The sequence below is a fragment of the Leucoraja erinacea genome, chromosome 39 (assembly GCF_028641065.1).
Source record: "Leucoraja erinacea ecotype New England chromosome 39, Leri_hhj_1, whole genome shotgun sequence".
NCBI classification, from domain to species: domain Eukaryota; kingdom Metazoa; phylum Chordata; class Chondrichthyes; order Rajiformes; family Rajidae; genus Leucoraja; species Leucoraja erinaceus.
In genome coordinates, this window is record NC_073415.1 from 5,781,326 (window position 1) to 5,805,258 (window position 23,933).

General features: G+C 48.3%; 1 protein-coding gene across 1 annotated transcript in view; it reads left to right on the top strand.

Annotated features, from left to right (window-relative positions):
- LOC129714317 (neurogenic locus notch homolog protein 2-like) overlaps positions 1–23,933 on the top strand; it is a 139,353-nt gene that overhangs the window by 58,116 nt on the left and 57,304 nt on the right. Inside the window, 6 exon segments of the mRNA XM_055663857.1 lie at positions 8,620–8,762; positions 12,843–13,178; positions 15,549–15,671; positions 18,419–18,652; positions 19,808–19,963; positions 22,892–23,077. Coding sequence (XP_055519832.1) covers positions 8,620–8,762; positions 12,843–13,178; positions 15,549–15,671; positions 18,419–18,652; positions 19,808–19,963; positions 22,892–23,077 — 1,178 coding nt within the window.

The following is a 23,933-nucleotide window of genomic DNA, read 5'->3' on the forward strand; positions in this document are numbered from 1 at the left end:
TAAGGATTATAGCGTGTGAAACTGGCCACATCTTCTAATCTTTTCCCCATCAGATTATTTCTGAAGCAAAATTATATTTTAATCCTCAAAGGAACTAGATTTTTATTCAAGATTTATTTAACTAATTGAATTTAACATTTCCAGCTGCTATAATGAGATTTGATCTCATGACTCTTGGCCATTAGTCCCGGCCTCTCAATAATCTTTATCATTTTCATGTGGCAACGGCGGTGAGGCCAACATTTACGGCCCAATGTTGTTTGTGTGTGAGAAGAATCTTACAAAATTCTTAAGGGGTTGGACAGGCTAGATGCAGGAAGATTTGTTCCCGATGTTAGGGAAGTCCAGGACAAGGGGTCACAGCTTAAGGATAAAGGGGAAATCCTTTAAAACCGAGATGAGAAGAACTTTTTTCACACAGAGTGGTGAATCTCTGGAACTCTCTGCCACAGAGGGTAGTTGAGGCCAGTTCATTGGCTATATTTAAGAGGGAGTTAGATGTGGCCCTTGTGGCTAAGGGGATCAGGGGGGTATGGAGAGAAGGCAGGTACAGGATACTGAGTTGGATGATCAGCCATGTCATATTGAATGGTGGTGCAGGCTCGAAGAATGGCCTACTCCTGCTAATTTCTATGTTTCTATGTTTCTAAGATGCTGCGTTCACAAGTTATAGGAGTAGAATTAGGCCATTCGGCCCATCGAGTCCACTCACCATTCAATCATGGCTGATCGCTGCCTCCTAATCCCATTTTCTTGCCTTCTCCCCATAACCCTTGACACCCATTCTAATCATCGTTTGACTGTTTAGGTTGATGTATACAGCACACAGGACATTTGCAGATGGGGGGGAGGGGGATGAGGGATTTAGCTGGCCTGGGCCATTGGACAGTGAACAGATCACCTTCCTTCTCCAGTCCAATGGAGACTGTGGCAACATTCCTCTTTCCAACGGATAGTAAAAGGAGTGTCTGAACTGCAGAGGAGCCTGAGCTGAAGCCAAGTCTGTTTTTCGGTAGGGGGATAATGAATGCATGGTTCAGAGTGCCATTTCACCTGCTGGGAGAGAGAAAGGGGCTGCCTGAGAGGGAGGGGTGTGCGGTTCCTCATTACCCAGGCCCTGCTTATGATTAGTGGATCTGCCTATTTCCGCAGCACTGGAGACGGCAGCTGAAGGAATGCAGCCACTGAACTCTTAATGGTGGAAGAGCGGAGCTCGGAGCCTAAATCAGCCTCATTGTGTGGCAGGTGACCCCTGTGACCCCCCCTTTCACTGCCCACAATGCTGTGTTTTAGTCTTAATTCTTGTGTCCATTAGGACGAAACAAAAGGAGGCAAAATGACCACCACAGAACAACAATGGGGCGACTCCTTCTGCACCATTGTTAATCATTTAAAATCATTTTTCACTTCTCGCCCGAGACGTTTATAAATGAGTTTTATCTTTAGGTCCAATTCTTCTCCGCCCTTCACCGCCGTTAAAATGTAAACTCTTTCTAGCGGCCCGGCCAGTGAATGGCGGGAGGCAAAAGCCAGCGCGGGTTCCCTGACACTCGGAGACCTGAGGCATGTCTCCATGGCCACGCTGACCCCTTCAGGCCAAGCCGTCTGCATTCTTTTCCCAACTTGCAGGTCAATCCTTGGCCCTTTCCCAAGTCTTGGAGAGACTCCGCCCCCCCCTCCCCCCTCACCCCATCACCAAGCTTCCAGTGGGAACTGTGCTGGAGGCACGAGGAACTGCAGATGCTTGAATCTTGCGTAAAGCACAAAAGTGCTGGAGGAACTCGGCGGGCCAGGCAGCATCTCTGGAGGACGTGGGATGTTTTGGTTCGGGGTCCTTCAGATAGTTTGTTATTGGGAGCAGTATAGAGCATCGCAGCAATGAGTTACTGCCTTACAGTGTTAACCTAGGTTTGATCCTGACTACGGCTGCTGTCTGTATGGAGTTTATGCATTCTCCCTGTGACCGCGTGGGTTTTCTCCGGGTGCTCCGGTTTCCTCCCGCACTCCAGAGAGTCCCTAGTGTGTAGGATAGTGTTGGTGTAGGGGATGATTACTGGTCGGCATGGACTTGGTGGGCCGAAGGGCCTATTTCTACGCTGTTTCTCTCAAAACACAGTGCTGGAGGTACTCAGTGGGTCAGGCACTGTGGAGGAAATGGATAGGTGACATTTTGGGTTGGGACTTTCCAGCCGTTCAGCCTTTCCATTCCCTCCACAGATGCTGCCTGACCTGCTGAGATTAATTGGCTGTCAAGACATTGATAGTGTAAGAAGGAGCTGCAGATGCTGGTTTAAGGATGTGGTGGGAAGCCGGAGCATCTGGGGGGAAACTCACCCAGTCACAAGGAGAACGTGCAAACTCCACACAGGCAGCACTCGAGGTCAGGATCGAACCCGGTTCTTCGGCATTGTGAGGTAGCAGCTTTAGCAACAGAACCTCTGTGCTGCATCTTTAATCACCCGGCTGCTGGCAGCAATGCCTTTCATTGCTACAGCCTCTAGCTTTGTCAGTCCCTCCTGAGACCTCTCCACCTCTCTCTCCACATTTAAGACACTGCTTAAAGTTTATCTCCCGCCAACATAACCACTATGTACTTTGCACGGTCTTTTAGATATATGAACATTTTCCCACAAAATAGTCTCAGGAATGCGGCCTATAAAATGTTTCATTAAGATGCATTTGAGGGGAAGCGGAACAGACACATCAGGGTAAAAGGAATGGGTTAGGCTGACACATGGGGAAACTAGAGAGGTTCACAAGTTGAGTTGCTGCCTTACAGCACCACAGTCCTGGGTTCAATCTTGTACGGAGTTTGTACATTCTCCCTGTGACCGGGTGGGTTTTCTCCAGGTGCTCCGGTTTCCTCCCACATTCAAATGGCACGTGTGTTTGTAGGTTAATGGCTTCTGAAAATTGTCCCTAGTGTGCAGGATAGAACAAGCATACGGGTGATCGTTGGTCGGCGTGGACTCAGCGAGGCAAAGGCCCTGTTTCCTAATATTAGTTCAGACACAGCATGGAAACAGGCCCTTCGGCCCACCGAGTCTGTGCTGACTAGCGATCCCCGCACATTAACACTACCCTACACACTCTAGAGACAATTTATCATTTATATCAAGCCACTTAACCTACAAACCTGTACGTCTTTGGAGTGTGGGAGGGAACTCCCTAAGAGGGAGTTAGATGTGGCCCTTGTGGCCAAGGGGATCAGAGGGTATGGAGAGAAGGCAGGTACGGGATACTGAGTTGGATGATCAGCCATGATCATATTGAATGGCGGTGCAGGCTCGAAGGGCCGAATGGCCTACTCCTGCACCTAATTTCTATGTTTCTATGTTTCTATGTTTCTAACTGAAGATCTCGGAGGAAACCCACGCAGGTCACGGGGAGAAGGTACAAACTCCGTACAGACAGCACGTGTACTCAGGATCGAACCCGAGTCTCTGGCGCTGCAAGGCAGCGACTTTACCGCTAGGCCACCCGAACTAAACTAAACGCTGGCATGGACTGGTTGGGCCGAACAGCCTGTTATTGTGCTGTATACTGATGCAATGCCGTGTTTTGTAGCATGGTTCTATTCCGCTTGCCAAGGTACAAAGGTAGAAACAATGTCCACTTGTTTCAATGTGAGCCTCCCGTCCATGAGGGCAAGATAGGAATTTCTGTTTTTAGTTGAGAATGTATAGAAAACAAAAACACTGAATGGTTTTGCGATAATTTTCCCAAGACCTCGCTGTCAAATTTGGCATTTCATATTTGGAAGCACATGACAGGACAATCATTGCTGGTTGCTCTGGCCGATGACCTCTGTCATAAAAACAAGTTCTCCCCCCCCCCCCCCCCCCTTCCCCCCCCCCCCTCCCCCCCTCTCCCCCCCCCCCCCCCCCCCCCCCCTCCCCCCCCCTCCCCCCCCCCTCCCCCCCCCTCTCTCCCCCCCCCCCCTCCCCCCCTCCCCCCCCTCTCTCCCCCCCTCTCTCTCCCCATCTCCCTCTCCCCCTCTCTCCCCCCCTCTCTCTCCCTCTCTCCCCCCCTCTCTCTCTCTCTCCCCCCTCTCTCCCCCCCCTCTCCCCCTCCCTTCCCCCCCTCTCCCCCCCTCCCTCCCCCTCTCTCCTCTCCCCCTCTCTCCCCCCCTCTCCCCCTCCCCCCTCTCCCCCCCTCTCTCCCCCCCCCCCCCCTCCCTCCCCCCTCTCCCCCCCTCTCTCTCCCCCCCTCCCCCCTCTATCCCTCTCTCTCCCCCCCCCCCCCCCCTCTCCCCCCCCCCACCCCCCCCCCCCTCTCCCCCCTCCCCCCCTCTCGTGTTAACACCCTGCACTAGCCTCTCAAACAGCCGCAGGGAACAGCTGGATTGTAAAATCACCGTCTTTCTAAATCTAATTCCTGCCTCGCCCATCTGTACGATTTACCAACCTCCCCACCTCCCCTTGTTCACCATCCCCCATCGCTTCGCTCGTCACCCATCAAGAACACTGTTCAGTTCAGTTTAGTTTTAGAGATACAGCGCGGAAACAGGCCCTTCGGCCCACTGGGTCTGCGCCGACCTGCGCTCCCCCGCACACTTACACCATCCTACACACGAGGGGCGATTTACAGTTCTTACCGAAGCCAATGAACCTACAAACCTGCACGCCTTTATAGTGTGGGCGGCAACCTGAGCACCCGGAGAAAACCCACACGGTCATGGGGAGAACGCACAAAGTCCGTGCCGACAGAATCAGAAGTGGTCAGAATCAAACCCGGGTCTCTGGCGCTGTGAGGCAGCAACTCGACTGCTGCGCCACCACTGCCTGCGGGTGTGGAGTGAGATTGGCGTTGGGGTGTGTTCGAGGGAGTGGTGGAATGGCCGGGAATTCCCTGTTGTGCCTCGAACCCCTCATCAAGGCTGGAGGTTTGAGCGGGGGAGGGGAATTCGTGAGAGCCAATGGGGGGGGGGGGGCTGAGGGAGGGGGAACTTGCTGAGGGAGAGCCAATGGTTGGGGAGGGGGGGGGGCTGAGGGAGGGGAGAGGAGGTGGGGGGGGGGGGGGCTGAGGGAGGGGAGAGGAGGTTGGGGGGGGGGGGGGGGGGCTGAGGGAGGGCAGCCTCTCCAGGAGGGGAGAGGAGGTTGGGGAGGGGGTGTGGGGGAGTGGATGACAGTGTGGGAAAGTGGGAAGGTGCCAAGGCTGAAAGCAAACAGCCCTTTCCCATCTCCAGGCCACTTGATGGGAACAGGCTGTTGGTCGGCAGGCTGCAGCCTGGGAAATCCGAGCTCCCATACTGGATCCTGATTTATTATCAGCACTGCTCTCACTCTGCACTCAAGTCATTACTCTTTACTCATTCTTTCCTGGTGGAAAAGCCTCTGTTAATATTAACCCCTCTCCCGGCGATGCCACATTTTCTCCCTCCCATAGCCATAACATAGCCATAAGATCGCAAGATGTAGCAGAATTAGTCCATTCGGCCCATCGAGTTCGCTCTGCCGCACGATCATGGCTGATCTAATTTTCCCTCTCAACCCCCTCTGGGGTCACACAGTGTAGAGGAGAAGACAAGAGGGAATTTTGTTCGCCTTCGGGTGGTGAATCGGTGGAATTCTTTGCCGCAGAAGGCCGTGTCGGCCGTCAATTGAAACTGTTAAGGCGGAGATTGACAAATTCTTGATTAGTGCGGGTGTCAGAGGTTATGGGGAGAAGGCAGGGGAATGGGGTTAGGAGGGAGAGATAAGATCAGCCATGATTAAATGGCAGAGTAGACCCGGTGGGCCGAATGGCCAAACTCTGCCTCTATAGCCTATGAATACATGAACCCCACTCTCCTGCCTTCTCTCCGTAATCTTTGACGTTCTTTACGGCCTGTCCCACTTTCACGACCTAATCACGATCTTTTTTGACTCGTGGACATTTTTCATCAGGGTAGAAAAACGCCCCGACCTACTTGATGCCACGAGTACCTACGACCACATCACGATCTGATACGACCTACCTATGACCTCATGACGACCAAGCTGGAGTATGAGTCAAGGGCAAACTCGGCAGAGGTCGTGAATTAGGTTGTGAAGGTGGGACAGGCCCTTAACTCAACAGGAACCTCTCAATCTCTGCTTTCACCATGCCCCAATGACTTGGCCTTCATGATTCCTCCCTTGCTTTGAAATCATCAACAGTTCATAGAGAAGGGGTAGGCCATTTGGCCCCTCTGTTGTAAACCAGCGATTTTATATTCCTGGGAGATAGATATCGCTGGTGATGCTTACATTGGTTGTCAAACCCTGGTTGCCCTAGGACTGGGAAAGCAGCTGAGCGCCATCCAACTTGTGGGTCTGGAACCGTACCTAGACCAGACCTGCCGAGGACAGGTCGTAGAGTCATAGAGTGTGGAAACAGGCCCTTTGGCCCAACTTGGCAATTCCAACCAACATGCTCTATCTACACTAGTCCCATCTGCCTGCGTTTGGCCCATATCCTTCTAAACCTATCTGTAGATGGATGAAAACCTCTCTGTAGATTGATGTAGACTCCACCCCACTGTAACACTTATACCAACACTTGCTTCCAGCACGGTTCAGTTCGAGCAGCTAGGATGTACTGACAACCAACCATCCTTTATGCTGTTAAAGTCTCAGTGCTGATTAAAGATAAACTTGAATCACATTCTGTGTCTGGTGTATATCTACACTATCCTATCAATATACCCCTCTAAATGTTTCTTAAATGTTGCGATACTACCTGTGATAGTGCAAAAGGAAAGTGGCCTCCGTTCTTGAATGGCGCTATTGATCTAAATGGGTTTTTGCAATAATCTGGTAACCCCAGGGTTATTGCACCGGAGGCTAGATTTTTATTAAAATGCTCAGATTTATTGCATTGAATTGAAGTTTTTTAGCTGCCGCATGGGATTGTGACCTGGGTTGATGAATGCTCATCCAGTAACTGAGCAGTAAGAGTGCTCGCAGAGCAACCATAGTCAGAGGTCCCTGAGTTTTTGTTTACGTTTTAATGGCACGCAAAACGCTGCGGTTTCCAGGCAGTTCCGAGTGGCGCGGTTGCTAGTGTCCTGTCCTGATCTCGATTCAATCACGACCATTAATGCAGCCTATGTGGAGCTTATATATTCTCCTGGTAACCAACTGTGTTTCTTCCAAGTGTTCTGGTCTCCTCCCAGATCCCAAAGATTGGCTCCATGAATTGGTCATGAGTAGTAGAATCCCACGGGATGGAGATGGGGGATGGGTGGAAATGTCGGGAGAATATCATAGCATGGTTGTAGGACTGGTGCGGATGGATGCTTGATCCCACAGCGTAACGCTGTGAGTGACTCGACTGTAATCATGTATTGTCTTTCCGCTGACTGGAGAGCAGGCAACAAAGGCCTTTTACTGTACCTCGGTACACGTGACAATAAACTAAACTGAACTGAACCAACTTGGTGGGATGGTTCTGTACTATGTGAACTTAGACGAACCATATCGTCAACAAACTTCTTCTTCTTCTTGCGTATGACGTGCACAGCCTAAAGTTGTAGGACAACTTGTTCTATTTGATCTTACTTGATTGTGCACGCTGGGTTGATTGCATTCGTCGAAACGGGGCAGGTTGCAATCTCCCACCCCGTCAACGAACTAATGTTACAGATTTGATTTCAATTCTCCACCCAGGAAAGTTGTGGGAGTTGGATCACTGGGGTATTTAAAGGGAAAATAAGGGGACTGAGGGTGCCAGAAGAGGAGTTGACGATAGATCAGATCAACCTTGGTAGTGCTGAGTGGATGGGCCAGGTTTGAAGGGCCAAGTGGCATACTCCTATCTTTGTTTGTTATTTGTTTGGCTATGAGGGGAGAGGCTGGACGAGGTTGGTCGGCACAAAATGCAGGAGTAACTCAGCGGTTGAGGCAGCATCACTAGAGAGAAGGAATGGGCGACGTTTCGGGTCGAGATCCTTCTTCAACTTCTTTGGACAAAGTTGGATTGTTTTCTCTGGAGGGTCAAAGGCTGAGGGGAGATCTGATAGGAGTGTATAAACTATTGAGGCACAGATAGGATAGACTGTCAGAATCCTTCTACTAAGGTGGAAATGCCAAAGATTAGAAGGCCTAGCTTTTTATGATGAGAGGGGGATACTTTTAAAACGGATGTAAAGGGCAGGGTTTTTTTTTTCAGAGGGTGGAGGGAGCCTGGAAGCCGCTGCCAGGGGTGGCGGTGGAGTCATGTATGTTAAAGACATTTGGATAGGCAGGGAGGGATAGGGGGAGGGAGGGGCACGGATCACAAGATAGCAGCGGAGATTAGTTTATCTTTGCAACGTATTTGGCACAGACATCGTGGGCCGAAGGGCCAGGTCCTGTGCTGTACTGCTCCATAAGTAGTTAGGAATGGCGGATGCTGGTTTTCACCGAAGGCGGACACAAAATGCAGACGTAACTCCATGACTGGGGCAGCATCTCTGGAGAAAAGCAATAGGCGACGTTTCGGGTCGGAGTCCTCTGCCTGCCCCGTTGAGATACTCTAGCACTTTGTGTCTATCTTCTGTATTGCTCTATGTTCTATATTCTAACAATCTGGTACTGTGATTACGTTTGTTGCTGTTTCCACAGAGCACAACAGAGCTAAAGCCCCCTCTTCTCCTTTCTTTCTCACTTTGTTTAGGTGTCGGTCTGGTTTTATTGGGAATTTGTGCCAGTTTCCTGATCCTTGCCAAAGGTCGCCCTGTCTAAACGGAGGGATATGCGGCAGTTTGGTGTTGGATAGCACGGCTCGGTACACCTGCACCTGCACTCGAGGGTTCAGAGGTAAGTCGTGATGCGTTGGTTAGGGGACCGCCCAACAAGGCCTTTTGGTGAGGCAGAATGGGAGGTTGGGTGCAAAGATCCTATCGCGAGCAAGATAGTCCATTCGACGAAAAAGTCGTAGTACGGTCAGGGGCAGATCCATGGGTAATTTTCGGCCCCATTTCCGTAACCGGCTTCCGTCTCTGCTCCAAAGATCCCGTAGCGGAGCAAAGAGACTAGTGCGGAGATGGAAGCCGGTTACGGAAATATTCTCGTAAAAATAAAAGTTATTTGGGAAAAATCTTCTCCTCATTTTCAGAATTATAATTTATTAACACAAACTGTTCCCCCGCAACGTTGATTACACTGCCAGTCGGGTCGGGTTACTGAAATGGATGAAAAAAAGGCCCACGTTCCGCTCCGTTGCATACTACACGTCAGCCCATTGCATTTAGAAGGAGTGGTCTATCTTGCTCCGCTATAGGATCTTTGGTTGGGTGGGTTGCAATCCTTGAGCATGTGAGGAGGCCACATCGTGGGATGGGCAGGCAGGTAGCACCTCAAACTTCTTCAGTAAGGTGATAGCTTGGAAGCAATTCACTGGGCAGTTTTCACAACACAGGAGGGAACGATGATGGGTGGAAATCAGGGCTGGGCGAGCTATGATAGTCGAGACGCAAGGACCTGCAGGTGCTTGCATCTTGAGCGTTGGTGGACCTCAGCGGGTCAGGCAGCATCTCTGGAGGGAATGAATGGTGGAAGATCATTCAGGTTGGGACCGCGGATAAGGCTGCCGTGGTAATGTGTAGGAAGGAACTGCAGGTGTTGGTTTACACTGAAGATAGACAACAAATGCTGGAGTAACTCAGCACGTCAGACAGCTTCTCTGGAGAAAAGGAATGGGTGATGTTTTGAGTCGACCCTGGAATAATGGTAGTGCTTCTGTAATATGGACCAGTGAATTAGGAATGGAATAGTTTAGAATAGAATAGAATGCATTTTATTGTCATTCAAACAGGCAAGTTTTGAACGAAATTTCATTCCTACAGTTTTGACATTACAAAAAAAGCCAAGACACACACTTAACACAATTTACACAAATGTGAAATTCTTTGCTTGCAAACCCAGAGAGTTAAAGTAAGAGGTGGGGTGGGCAATACACTAAGATACTTCAGGATAGGAAGGATAACCAAAGGACTGAGCAGAAAACAGTGCTGGAGGAACTGAGTGGGTCAGGCAGCATCTGTGTAGGGAATGGCCAGGTGGTGTTTCAGGCCAGTTCAGTCTGAATAACAGGTCCTGACCCGAAACGTCACCTATCTATTTCCCCCAGCTCTTTGTGTTTTGTTTAAGCTATGCTGGTCTTTGTGAAACAGGCAAATAATCTTGGCAGACACAAGGAAGTGCAGATGCTGGAATCTTCCGTAGAATACAGAGTGCTGGAGTAACTCAGCGGGTCAGGAGGACATGGATAAACGATGTTTCGGGTTGGGACCATTCTTCAATAGAGTTGGCGAACCATAGCTCATTGGGCAGTCTTTGATTTCCCCAACTCTCCATATGCTTTGTGCCACAGCTTACATCCAGCTCTTTCCCAGGCGAGTTATCATAGTGTTACTTGCAGCAGATTTGATTATTACATCTCACTCGCACTCCCCATCTTCACACTTCAACTCTCTGTGACCTTGGATGCCCCGTACACCAGTAGCTGGCAATGTTTCAGCTGCCCAGCTCCAAAACTCTAGTTCCCACCTTGCTATTCTGCACCTGTTTGGTCAATTTGCTAGGGTAGATCTTATATTGAGTCCTGGTCATTCTGTATAAAGAACATAAACTGACTCTTTGGCCCACCGTACCTACCATCGTACCGATTTACACTAATCCCATCTATCAGCGTTTGGCCCATAGCTTTTTACACTCTGACAATTCAAATGCTCAGCCAGATACTTTTTTGAATTGAAAGAAATGAATCAGGCCCTTCAGCCCACCAAGAGGCTGCTGGGGATCGATCACCCATTCACACTAGATCTAATATTCCACTTTGGTATCCACTTCATATACATTTGTGGCAATTTGAGGCCAGTGAGGGGGAGATGGCTGGAAGAGGCGAGGAGCCTTATTCTCCGGTGCTGCAATCAGTCTGAAGAAGGGTCTCAACCCGAAATGTCATCTGTCCATTCCCTCCACAGATGCTGCCTGACCCACTGAGTTCCTCCAGCACTTTGTGCTTAGCTCTCGATGTAGAATCATTAGTTTGGCGTAAATATTAAAGAAACATGATGATGGCTTGTGCAAGAGTAAACCATATTCTACCTAGAACACCATTAGTATCATCGTGGTTGAATACTTTAATTGATACTATTGTCCACAATGGGGCAGGTCCAGTGGTTGGTAGTCAGTCACCAATGGGCTGGGACTGGCCTTTGTGCTTGGTGGCTTCACCAGGAACAAATCAATCTGGGATCCCATTGCTCACTGCCACCTGGTGGGGATGGTTGGAAGTACAAGCATTGAGATTGGCGTCCACAGTGTAGAATGGTCGATGGATGATGGAAAACCCAAGACACCGTTTGGCCCATTGTGTCTGTAGCAGTGGAAGAGAGCCTCTCCGTGCAACCCCAGCTTCAGGCACCAGGTCTGTGGTCCAGTAGATCACGGGACTTCTAACATGCATCATAAGTATAGCCACATGCATCTAGCACAGCCATCTCACAACTCCAGTGACTCGGGTACAATTCTGACCCCTCCTGCTGTCTGCGTGGAGCCTGCACGCTCCCCCTATAGCTGCGGGGAATTCCTCTGGGTCCCCTGATTTCCTCCTTCATCCGAAAGCTGGTCAATAGACAATAGGTGCAGGAGTAGGCCATTCGGCCCTTCAAGCTAGCACAGCCATTCAATGTGATCATGGCTGATCATCCACAATCAGTACCCCGTTCCTGCTGCTGTAAAAGGCCCCAAGAGTGTAGGTAAGTGGTAGAATCTGTGGGGAGTGGATGTGAATGTGGTGAGAATTGAATGGGATGGGTGTAATGGTCGGTTCATGTGGATTCAGTGGGCTGAAAGGTCTGTTTCCGTGCTGGATTACTCTGTGATATCCAAATACCTCTGGACTCCCATCAAACTTTCACAGAAAGAATAGTCACTTCAGTGAGGAGTTCTAGTATTTAAATAAAGGAATTTACAGGAGCGAAATATAAAGCATTGGAGGACCTCAGCAGGTCAGACAGCATCTGTGGAGGGAAAATACAGACAATAGTTTGGGTTGGGACCCTCCTTCAGACAGTCAGAGTAGGGGGAGCAAGCTGGAACAGAGTCTTAGGGATGGGACAAAGCCCGGGCAAGTGATAGGTGGAAGAAAGAACTGCAGATGCTGGTTTAAATGGAAGGTGGACACAAAATGTTGGAGTGACTCAACGGGTGAGGCAGCATCTCTGGAGAGAAGCTTAAACGTCGCCCATTCCTTCCTTCCAGAGATGCTGCCTCACCTGCAGAGTTGCTCCAGCATTTTGTGGCTACCTAATTGAAAGGTGGATACAAGTGAGGGGGTAGAGGTGTGTTTGGCAGATGGTGACAAATCCGTGAGGTGAAAAGGAGACAAAGGTGGCTGATGAGGCATGGAATCTGTGAGAGGGTTATGGCTGCAAGGGGAGGGGGAAAAGGGGGGATTAAAAAGGAAATGGAGGACTCTCTGAGATGAGGGATGAATGTACAGTGGAAAGGAAAATAAGACTGCACCAGGGTGGTAGTTCTACAGATACTCCAACAGGTGACATAGGCATGATCCTGACCTCCAGTGTGGAGTTTGCACGTTCTCACTGTAACTGCAAAGCCCTTGTTTCCTCCCACATCCCAAAGACGTGTGGGTTTGTAGGTTACTTGACCTGTGTTAAATGCCTCCAGATGCAAGAGAGGGATAACATAGAACTAGTGTTAACGGGTGATTGCTGGTCGGCGTGGACTTGGTGGGCCCTAGTGTGCTTGTGAGTGGTACAGTGCGAGGAGAGTTGATGAGATTCTGTGGGGAGTCGATGTGGATGAGTTGTAAGGCACTTTGCCATTGCTCGCCGGTGGGTGGTGATGTCCTCTCGTTCACCTTCGCAGGAGAGGACTGCTCGCAGATCGATGCGTGCGCCGCCAGCCCGTGTGCCAACGGTGCCCGCTGCACCAACTGGAACAACCGTTACAACTGCAGCTGCCCGCCGGGCTACAACGGCAAACACTGCCGCACAGACATCGACGAGTGCAGGGCGCCCGACCTCTGCAAGAACGGAGGGGTGTGCGCCAATGCCCCGGGCACGTACCGCTGCCAGTGCCCGCCCGGCTACACCGGGCGCCAGTGCGAAAGCACCTACATCCCCTGCGCCCCATCACAGTGCCAGAACGGTGGCACCTGCCGGCAGACTGGTGATCTGACCTACGAGTGCGCCTGTTTGCCAGGTGAGACTGCTAACCTGTTTGCCCACGGTAGAGACATCTTGGTGAGTGAGTAACACTCTCTGGGTAACTGCGTTCATAAGTCATAGTTGGAGAATTGCACCATTCAGTAAGTAAGTTTATTGGCCAAGTATTCACATACAAGGAATTTGCCTTAGTGCTCCACCCACAAGCAACAACATGACATAGTGACAATTACGAATGACTCCGAAAACACTAAACATTCATCATAATAAAACACCATTGATCAAACATGTGAACCAATAAAATACCAGATCAAAGGGAGGCTACAGATTTTTGGCTGTTGAGTAGAGCAACTACTCGTGGATAAAAACTGTTTTTATGTCTTGCTGTGGCAGCTTTGACAGTCCGGAGTCGCCTTCCACAGGGAAATGATTCAAAGAGTTTGTGGCCAGGGTGAGAGGGGTCAGAGATGATCTTGCCCGCTCGCTTCCTGGCCACAGTTCAGCACCTCGAGTCTACTCCGTCATTCAATCATGGCTGATCTACCTCTCCCTCTCAACCACATTCTCCTGCCTTCTCCCCATAACATTTGACATCGTTACTAATCAGGAAGCTGTCAATCTCCCACAAATCTGCATGTCTTTGGAGTGTGGGAGGAAAACGGAGATCCCGGAGAAAACCCACGCAGGTCAAGAGTCAAGACAATGTTTTATTGTCATATGTTCCGGATGGGACAATGAAATTATCCCAGGGTGAAGGCCGATTAGCCAAATCCTTGGGAGTGTGGGAGGAATCTGGAGTTCCTGGAGAAAACCCACGCATGTCAAGGGGAGAACGTGCAAACTCCGTACAGCACCCGTAGTCAGGATCGAACCCAGATCTCTGATTCTGTTAGGTAGCAACTCTACCACTGCGCCACTGTGCCGCCCAGCGATGCATCTCTGAACCATCCTGAGAACTTCCCAAAAAGGATGGATCTTCAGTTTTATACCTCAATGGCATCAAGGGCTCCAAAGCTCCTCATACGAACAGGTGCTCATGATAAGAGGAAGCAAGTCTTCCTGAAGAACTCCTTGAACTTAACTTTGAACCACACCAATGATCAGCAACGAGGCTACACCTTGTGCATAAACAAGTTGGGCACTTGGCACAATGCTATTTGTAACAGCAGGCACTCATTTGATTTATTTTATCATACGCAGCTTGCACTACATAGAGTATAGTCAATTAATGAAATTGGCAGTATGGTGAATTAATGAAATTCTGAAACAGTTCAGAAATACAGACACACCAACAAGGGAAGGAAGTTTGGATAAAACGAGGAACTGCAGACCCTGGTTTACCGAGGAAAGACGGTAAATACTGGAGTAACGCAGCGGGCCAGGCAGCATCTCTGGAGAACATGGATAGGTGTCGTTTCAGATTGGGACCCTTCTTCAGACTAAAGCAGTTTAGGGCTTGTGCAAGAAGGAACTGCAGATGCTGGCTTGCATCAAAGATAGATACAAAATGCTGGAGTAACTCAGCCGGAGGGGCAGCATCTCTGGAGAGAAGAAATGGGTGACGTTGCGGGTCGAGACCCTTCCTCGGACTGCTGGATTGATATTCCTAAATGTCCTTTATAACTATTTGTGGGATTAGCTCTGGGCCCCACAAGCTACCAAAAAGCCACAAACATTTGGCTGATTGAAACCAAGGCAATGAGGTCAGCAGGATGTGGTCAAACAGGAAACACGTGAGCTGAGTGAAATACCATCGCTATTAGAGGTCACAAGTTCATATTATCTTCCTTTTCCCATATTTTTTTAAAAGCCAGTGACCACTTAGCAATTCGACATTGCTTCCTGAATGACCGAAGGGGGGATATTTATGTTGGATTCTTTTCATGCTGAGGAGGAAAAGCTTTTCTATGGGGCAGGAAGTATTTGGAAGTCAATGGGACTGAATTGCTGAAGTCGGAAGAGTGCCTGGCAGCGGGAGGTGAGTGGCCCAGACAAGCCATGCTGGGCTTGACAGCCTTGCTCTCGGCACCCAGCTCTGTCCTCAGCCCCGGTCTGCAGTTGCGCTGGTGGCAACTGAACCATCCTACCAACAACTAGAGAGCAGTCCTGAGCTACTATCATTTAGAGACCCTCGGTCTATCTTTGATCAGACTTTACTGCCTTTATCTCGCACTAAACGTTATTCGTGTTATTCTATACACTGTGGACGGCTCGATTGTAATCATGTATTGTCTTTCCGCTGACTGGTTAGCACGCAGCAAAAGCTTTTCACTGTACCTCGGTGCAAGTGACACTAAATTCAAACTCCCATTTCCTCATCCCAAAAATGTGTAGGTTTGTAGGTTAATTGAATATGTTATCATGCAATTGTTTTTATTCACCCTTATTTTCTTTCTTTTCTCATTAGGTTTTGAAGGGCAGAACTGTGAGATTAACATTGATGATTGTCCCAAGCACAACTGCAGGCACGGTGGAACCTGCATAGATGGGGTAAACACCTACAATTGCCAGTGCACACCTGAATGGACAGGTATGTCAATGTTAGTAAGAATACGAAGATCTTGTCTCCCTATTTACAGGGGTAGGGCAGGTTAGATACCCAAATGCCAACTTAATTCAGCTGCTATAAAGAGGTAGGTCCTCTCCCTATGAAGTGACCTTTCCTTAACATAGAAACATAGACATAGAAACATAGAAATTAGGTGCAGGAGTAGGCCATTCGGCCCTTCGAGCCTGCACCGCCATTCAATATGATCATGGCTGATCATCCAACTCAGTATCCCGTACCTGCCTTCTCTCCATACCCTCTGATCCCCTTAGCCACAAGGGCCACATATAACTCCCTCTTAAATATAGCCAATGAACTGGCCTCGACTACCCTCTGCGGGAGAGAGTTCCAGAGATTCACCACTCTCTGTGTGAAAAAAGTTCTTCTCATCTCGGTTTTAAAGGATTTCCCCCCTTATCCTTAAGCTGTGACCCCTTGTCCTGGACTTCCCCAACATCGGGAGCAATCTTCCTGCATCTAGCCTGTCCAACCCCTTAAGAATTTTGTAAGTTTCTATAAGATCCCCTCTCAATCTCCTAAATTCTAGAGAGTATAAACCAAGTCTATCCAGTCTTTCTTCATAAGACAGTCCTGACATCCCAGGAATCAGTCTGGTGAACCTTCTCTGCACTCCCTCTATGGCAATAATGTCCTTCCTCTGATTTGGAGACCAAAACTGTACGCAATACTCCAGGTGTGGTCTCACCAAGACCCTGTACAACTGCAGTAGAACCTCCCTGCTCCTAGACTCAAATCCTTTTGCTATGAGTTCCTAGATATAGCTCTTCAGGCCAACGCAATTGAAGGGATCTGGGGAGAAAGCAGAAACGGAGTTCCGATTCTGGATGATCATGAATGGCTGGCTCAAAGGGCCGAATGGCCTACTCCCGCAACTATTTTCTACGTTTCTATGAGTCAAGAGTGCTTAATTGTCATGTAAGATCATAGGTCATAGGAGCAGAATTAAGGGCCTGTCCCACTTTCACGACCTCTGCCGAGTTTGCCCTTGACTCATACTCGCAGCATGGTTGACACGAGGTTGTAGGAAGTTGTAGGTAATGCCGTGATGCTAGTTGTAGATACTCGTGACATCAAGTAGGTCGGGGCGTTTTTTTCTAGCCTGATGAAAAATGTCCACAAGTAAAAAAGGTTGTGAATTAGGTTGTGAAAGTCGGACTGGCCCTTTACTTTAGGCCATTCAGCCCATCGAGACTACTCTGTCATTCAATCATGGCTGATCTATCTTTCCCTCTCAACCCCATTCTCCTGCCTTCTCCTCAGAACCCTTGACACCCGCACTAATCAAGAATCTGTCAACCTCCCCCTAAAAAATGCCCAATGCCTTGGCTTCCACAGCCGTCGGTGGCAATGAATTCCACAGATTCACCACCCCCTGACTAAAGAAATTCCTCCCCATCTCCCTTCAGTCTACCCTAACTTCTGACTGCCACCCTGGGACAGTATTTTGACTGTCGGAAGACTGTTCCATTCTTTGACCACGAGAAGTATAAACCATTATGAACAATGTTGTGCTTATCGTCAGATGTAGCAGAGTTGGATTTGAACTGAAGGTTTCCTTTTCATGCCTTTATTCCAATATTACCAGTGTCTGTTTGCTCGAAATTCATTGATAACTGCTGTCGGCAAAGGATTTGTAGTTGGGGTTAATGAGTGGCTTTCTGGGCCATTTAATAGTCAGCCTGATGTCTCTGGGTAAGGACTGTGTAGGAACCCGAGGAATGTTTACAACAACCCAGGTATTTCATGCTTGCTAAAATGCTGTAAGCACTGTGAATCTTTGAAAACACTTTGGGTTCTCTCAGAGTGTTTCCCATTATGCACGGTTAAGGCCTTCAATAACCCAACTTGTTCGATAGACTCTCCACTGAACTATGAGCTGTTTAATTTTGTGCCTGTGCCTAACTGGGTAAAGAAATTCACAGGGTAAACACAAAAAGCTGGAGGAACTCAGCAGGAGAGGCAGCATCTCTGGAGAGAAGGTATAGGTGATGTTTCGGGTTGAGACCCTTGTTCAGACATATACATGGTATGGGTATAAAACAAAATTTCGTCCTACAGAGGCGGAAATTTACTTTTCAAGTTCCGATTACTTAACAAACTGCTGCTGTGATAGGATTTGAACTTGTTTGTCTGGTCTTATACTATATCTGGGTGTGGCAACAGTCTTGAACTATCTTCCTCTGGTTACTAGTCCTCTGGACACTGTGCAAACTTGGGCCAACTTATGGAGTCTTGAGCATGGAAACTCTCGGCTCTTCAGCCCAACTTGTACACCTGCTGACTGATTTTGCAAGAGCTTCAAGCTTAATCGGTTGCATGGCCAAATGTGTAAGACCAAGGTACTTTGGGCTGTCTGCTGGTCTCTGACCCTTGATAGACACAAAGCTGGAGTAACTCAGCGAGTCAGACAGCAACTCTGGAGAAAAGGAATAGGTGACGTTTCGGATCAAGACTTTTCCTCAGATTGAAGACTGAAGAGTCTGAAGATGGGTCTCCTATTCCTTTTCTCCAGAGATGCTGCCTGACCTGCTGAGTTATTCCAGCTTTTCATGTCTATCTCTGGTTGAAACCAGCATCTGCATTTCCTACCGAGCGAGTCGAGAGTGTTTTAGTGGCAAATGTCCCAGATGGAAAAATGAAATTCTTACTGAAATCCACGTTGGATTTCCCTGTCTGACCCTGCCTTTGTGGACTCCTGTCCTCCCCAGGCCAGTTCTGCACCGAGGATGTGGACGAGTGCCACCTGCAGCCCAACGCATGCCACAACGGCGGCACCTGCTTCAACACGCTCGGCGGCCACTCCTGCGTCTGTGTCAATGGCTGGACCGGCGACGACTGCAGTGAGAACATCGACGACTGCGCCACCGCCGTCTGCTTCCACGGTGCCACCTGCCACGACCGCGTGGCGTCCTTCTTCTGCGAGTGCCCTTCCGGGAGGACAGGTAACAGTTTAACCCAACGCCCAACACTTATTGTCTGTTAACACTAATTCAGGACTTTTCCCGATGAAAGGCTGATAGTTGTTTCCACAGATCTTGTCTGACTTGTCAGTGGGGTCGTTTAGTATGGGGTCGTTGTATTTTCTATTTTATTTAAATGGAAAGACTCTAATCCTCCGAACACAATCCATTGGTACTCTGAAACGATATCATGTTTAAATTCAGAAAAAAATAGGAGTGTCATTCTTGGTTAAATTTGATAGGACTTGGGGAAGATTTATTCAACATTTACACACAACATAAATTGTCCCCTCTCCAACCGTTATAAAAATTATTTTACATTTATACAATACAATACCTTTTATTTGTTATTTGAACCTCACATGAGGTTCAAACGAAATGTGGTTTCTGCAGCCATACAAGAAAAGAACCAAGACACACACCAACACAATTCACACACACTTCCATCACAGTGAGTCTCCTCTTCACTGTGATGGAAGGCAAAGTCTTGTCTCTCCCCTGCACTCCATTCCTCTCCCGAAGTCGAGGTCAAAGGCCCCGGCAGGCGCTAGCAAGTCCGCGGCCACTCAAAGCCACGCCGGGCGATGTAAGGCCCTGCCCCGGGTCTTGATGTTGGAAGTTTTATACGGTGGAAAGGACTCGATGTTGAAAATTTTATACCGTGGAACGGACTTGACGACAAACAGGGACTTGAATTGTTGAAATTCTTTGTAGCTCAGATTCTGTTTTGCTTTTTTTTTCTAGTTTAGGGGGGTTTGTTTTTTCCTTTTTTCTCTCCTTTTCTTTTTTTTCTTTTTATCTTTTTGTTTTTTTTTTAATATATAAATTTTCTTTTAAAACGCTTACTATATTTACATAGAGATCGGGAGGTCTATATTCAATGTGTATGTTGACACTGGACTCGTATTTAGGTTATACCTGCCATTAATGTAACCCTGATCCCTATGTATCAATATCATTGTTACATTTATCATTATTTTTTTATTTATTTATTTTTTATTTTTTTAAATGATTAAAATGTTTTAAAAGGAAAGGATATTTTCTATCTCGAGATGTTGACAGTTAATGACCAGCGATGGGCTACAAAGCCACCAGTTCTTTGGAGCACCTTTTAACTCATCTCTCCGTGACATGCAGGTTTGCTGTGCCACCTTGAAGATGCTTGTGTGAGCAATCCATGTCATGAAGGGGCCATCTGTGACACCAACCCAGTGAATGGAGAAGCCATCTGCACCTGTCCCTCGGGATTCTCCGGACCTGCTTGTAATCAGGATGTGGATGAGTGTTCGATAGGTAAGGGTGAGCATGCAGCCAATGGCCCTGAACTACAGATGGAAGTGACAATGGTCTATCCCAATGGACATTGAGTTACAGTTGTGGAGTGTCCGGAAGTTACATCCTTTCACACTCCTGTGTTGGATTTTAACATGTTCTCTTGGTGATAGCTTTTTCTCTCATGTTGTCTATTGTCTATTATCCTGTGCAAATGTGAATCGCGTGAAAGACACAGCATGGAAACAGGCCCTTCGGCCCATCGAGTCCACATTGACCATCGATCACCCATTGACACAAGTTAAATGCTATCCCACTTTTGCATCCACTCCCTACATACCAGGGGCAATTAACCGGAAAATCTACACTTCTTTGGGATTTAGGAGAAAACAGGAGCACATTGAGGAAAATCATGGGGAGAGCATGCAAACTCCATACAGATAGCACCGGTTGGAACCCGGGCTCTCGTGCTGTGACCATCGTGGACTGAAGGGTCTGTTCCTGTACTGTACTGAATAAAAGAAGTTTTGATTTCAGATTGCTCCTGGATCTCATACCTCCCACCTCTGAGTCCGGGCCTTTCACCGAAGGAAGGAGTTCCCGGTTCCTGCCTTTGCCTTGATCCTTACTGATTTGAACAGCTCCGTACCCTTTACCACAGGCCTGGCCTCTCAGTTCCACTGTGAAGCTGAAGTCTCTCAACCTGCTACATGTTTATACCTATCCGAGAACTTTCACACCCTCCCTCCGACACTGTGTCCAGAATTGGCCACACTCCAATTGTAGCTAAACCAATGCATTCTGAAGGGCAACCTGACCTTGTGGCTCAATTCCATCGGCTTTTAACTTTCTCAACTTGTTCTGCCACCTCCATCGTTTGGTGTCCTCATACGCACATACGTCATTCAATTCTGAAACTCCTCGCTCCTTGCTCACCCCATGTAGGGGTAGTTTACCCTTTCTGTTGAAGGTTTACATAGAAACATAGAAATTAGGTGCAGGAGTAGGCCATTCGGCCCTTCGAGCCTGCACCGCCATTCAATATGATCATGGCTGATCATCCAACTCAGTATCCTGTACCTGCCTTCTCTCCATACCCTCTGATCCCCTTAGCCACAAGGGCCACATCTAACTCCCTCTTAAATATAGCCAATGAACTGGCCTTGACTACCCTCTGTGGCAGAGAGTTCCAGAGATTCACCACTCTCTGTGTGAAAAAAGTTCTTCTCATCTCCGTTTTAAAGGATTTCCCCCTTATCCTTAAGCTGTGACCCCTTGTCCTGGACTTCCCCAACATCGGGAGCAATCTTCCTGCATCTAGCCTGTCCAACCCCTTAGGAATTTTGTAAGTTTCTATAAGATCCCCTCTCAATCTCCTAAATTCTAGCGAGTATAAACCAAGTCTATCCAGTCTTTCTTCATAAGACAGTCCTGACATCCCTTGAATCAGTCTGGTGAACCTTCTCTGCACTCCCTCTATGGCAATAATGTCCTTCCTCAGATTTGGAGACCAAAACTGTACACATGAATATAAAATTAAAACTCAACCCGACCTGACCATTGCCCGCGAATACAAGAAAAGAAAGGAGCAAGAGCAGGACTCTCGGCCCCTCTATTCAGCACTGCCTTTCAATATGACCATAGCTGATTTGTTCCAGGATAACGCCTCTGTGTCAGATCCCCGCAGCCCTGTAACACCCAAACGTACAAATCTTTTTCATGTCTCCTTTAAATATTTCCAGTAAACTTTCCTCCACAACTCCCTGGGGGAGAGATATGCGTCAAACCAGCAAGTGGGACTGACATCAATGGGCATTTTGATCAGCGTTGAAGGGTTGGACAAGTTCACTGACTCACTATCCTCTTTGAGAAGAAAGATTTCCACATACCCAAGTTTTAAATGACTGATTACGGATCTTAAAAATATGTCTCGCTGGTCAAAATCTTGACCTTTTACCCCGTCGTATTCCCTCTTGTATGTTTTGATGAGATCATCCCTTGTTCCTCTAAACTCTGAAGACCCAATTTGTTTGTCACACTTGAGAGGACAATTCTCTCCTGCCCGTGCGGGTTTGGTCTGCCTCCAGTGTAGTTACAGGTTGAATCTCTCCAGTCCAGCACCCTTAGGACTTCTCCAGTGGTGGACCCGTTAAAAATCTGGGACATGGAAATTGCACCCCACTCCCCTCCTCCCGATCATCCTCCCCCGAGCAGGAGAGGTACTCCCCAGGTCAATTCTCTCCGGGCTGTGGGGATCTGACACAGGGTCCCGAGCGCTGTTGATAGCATGAAGTTTCAGTAACGTTGTCATATGAGATCGCAGAAGTTGCACTGGTAGGTGAATTGGTTACAGATTGGTACAGATCTTAGTTAACTTCAGATAGGCACAGCGGCACAGCTGGTAGTGCTGCTTGCTGCCTTGCAGCACCAGAAACTCAGGTTTGATCCTGACATCAGGTGCTGTCTGTGTGGAGTTTGCACGTCCTGCCTGTGATCACATGGGTTTCCTCCGGGTGCTCTCATTTCCTCCCACATCCCAAAGACGTGCAGGTTTGTAGGTTTAATTGGCCTCTGTGACATTTCCCCTCTTGTGCAGGGAGTGGATGCCAACATGGGATAGCATTGATGGATGTTTGTGTAAATTGTGTTGTGTCTTGGTTCTTCTTCTTGTTTGTATGACTGCAGAAACTAAATTTTGTTGGAACTTCTGTGTTCAAATGACAACAAATAAAATCTAATCTAATCTAAAGTAATGTGAATGGTGATCGATGGTCAGTGTGGACTAGATGGGCCGAAAGGCCCGTTTCCATGCTGTATCTCTAAACTTAACCTGAATTACATAGTTGGGTAATCAGACTGTGCGATAAATGCTTCTTCACATTCTTCTGACTGAAACGTATTAATCCGCGTTGAATTCCACCCATTTATTGATTTATTTCTCCCCTGAAGGGGCCAATCCCTGTGAACACTTTGGGAAGTGCGTGAATACTGAGGGCTCCTTCCAGTGCCAGTGTGGGAACGGGTACACGGGCCCCCGCTGTGAGACGGACATCAACGAATGCTTATCCATGCCCTGCCAGAATGATGCCACCTGCCTGGACCGCATCGGAGAATTCACCTGTATCTGTATGCCAGGTATGCACCTCCATTCTCATCCACCCCCGCGCATTGTGCAGGAAGGAACTGCAGATGCTGGTTTAACCCGAAGATAGACACAAAAAGCTGTAGTAACTCAGCGGGTCAGGCAGCGTCTCTGGAGAAAAGGAATAGGTGACATTAAGGGTCTCGACCTGAGACATCGCCTGTTCCTTTTCTCGAGAGAGAACCTGCTGTTGGACCCGCTGTTACTCCAGCTTTTTGTGTCTATCTTCCATGCATTAAGTACTTGGATTGTCTCTAGTCTGGCATTTTGTGATCCGCCAATCCCCTTGGGCTGGAATTCTTCTTCCATTGGAGTGAGCTGGAGGGTTGAGTTGTTGACTCCTGCCGGAAATTCCATGGTTATTTGAGGCCATTCAGCCCATCGTCTCCCACTTAAAATCCGGAAGAAGACTAGACTTTAGAGATGACACTGCGGAAACATGCCCTGTGGTCTACTGAGTCCATGCCAACCAGCAACCACCCCGTACCATAGCACTATCCTACACACTAGGGATACATTTACAGTCTTACCAGTCCTGAGCTGAGCTACTATCTACCTCCGTGGAATATCTACCATGGAATATCTTTAATCGGACTTTACCTTGCACTAAACGTTATTCCCTTTATCCTGTATCTGTACACTGTGGACGGCTTGATTGTAATCATGTGTTGTCTTTCCGCTGACTGGATAGCACGCAACAAAAAAGCTTTTCACTGTACCTCTCTGTACAATGAGCTGAACTGAACTAAGTATGTGGCTTTCCTGCCTGATCCCCATAACCCTTTAATCCCCGGTGACAATGACTTGGCAAACACTGCTCTCTGGAGCAAAGAATTCCAAAGGTTCTCA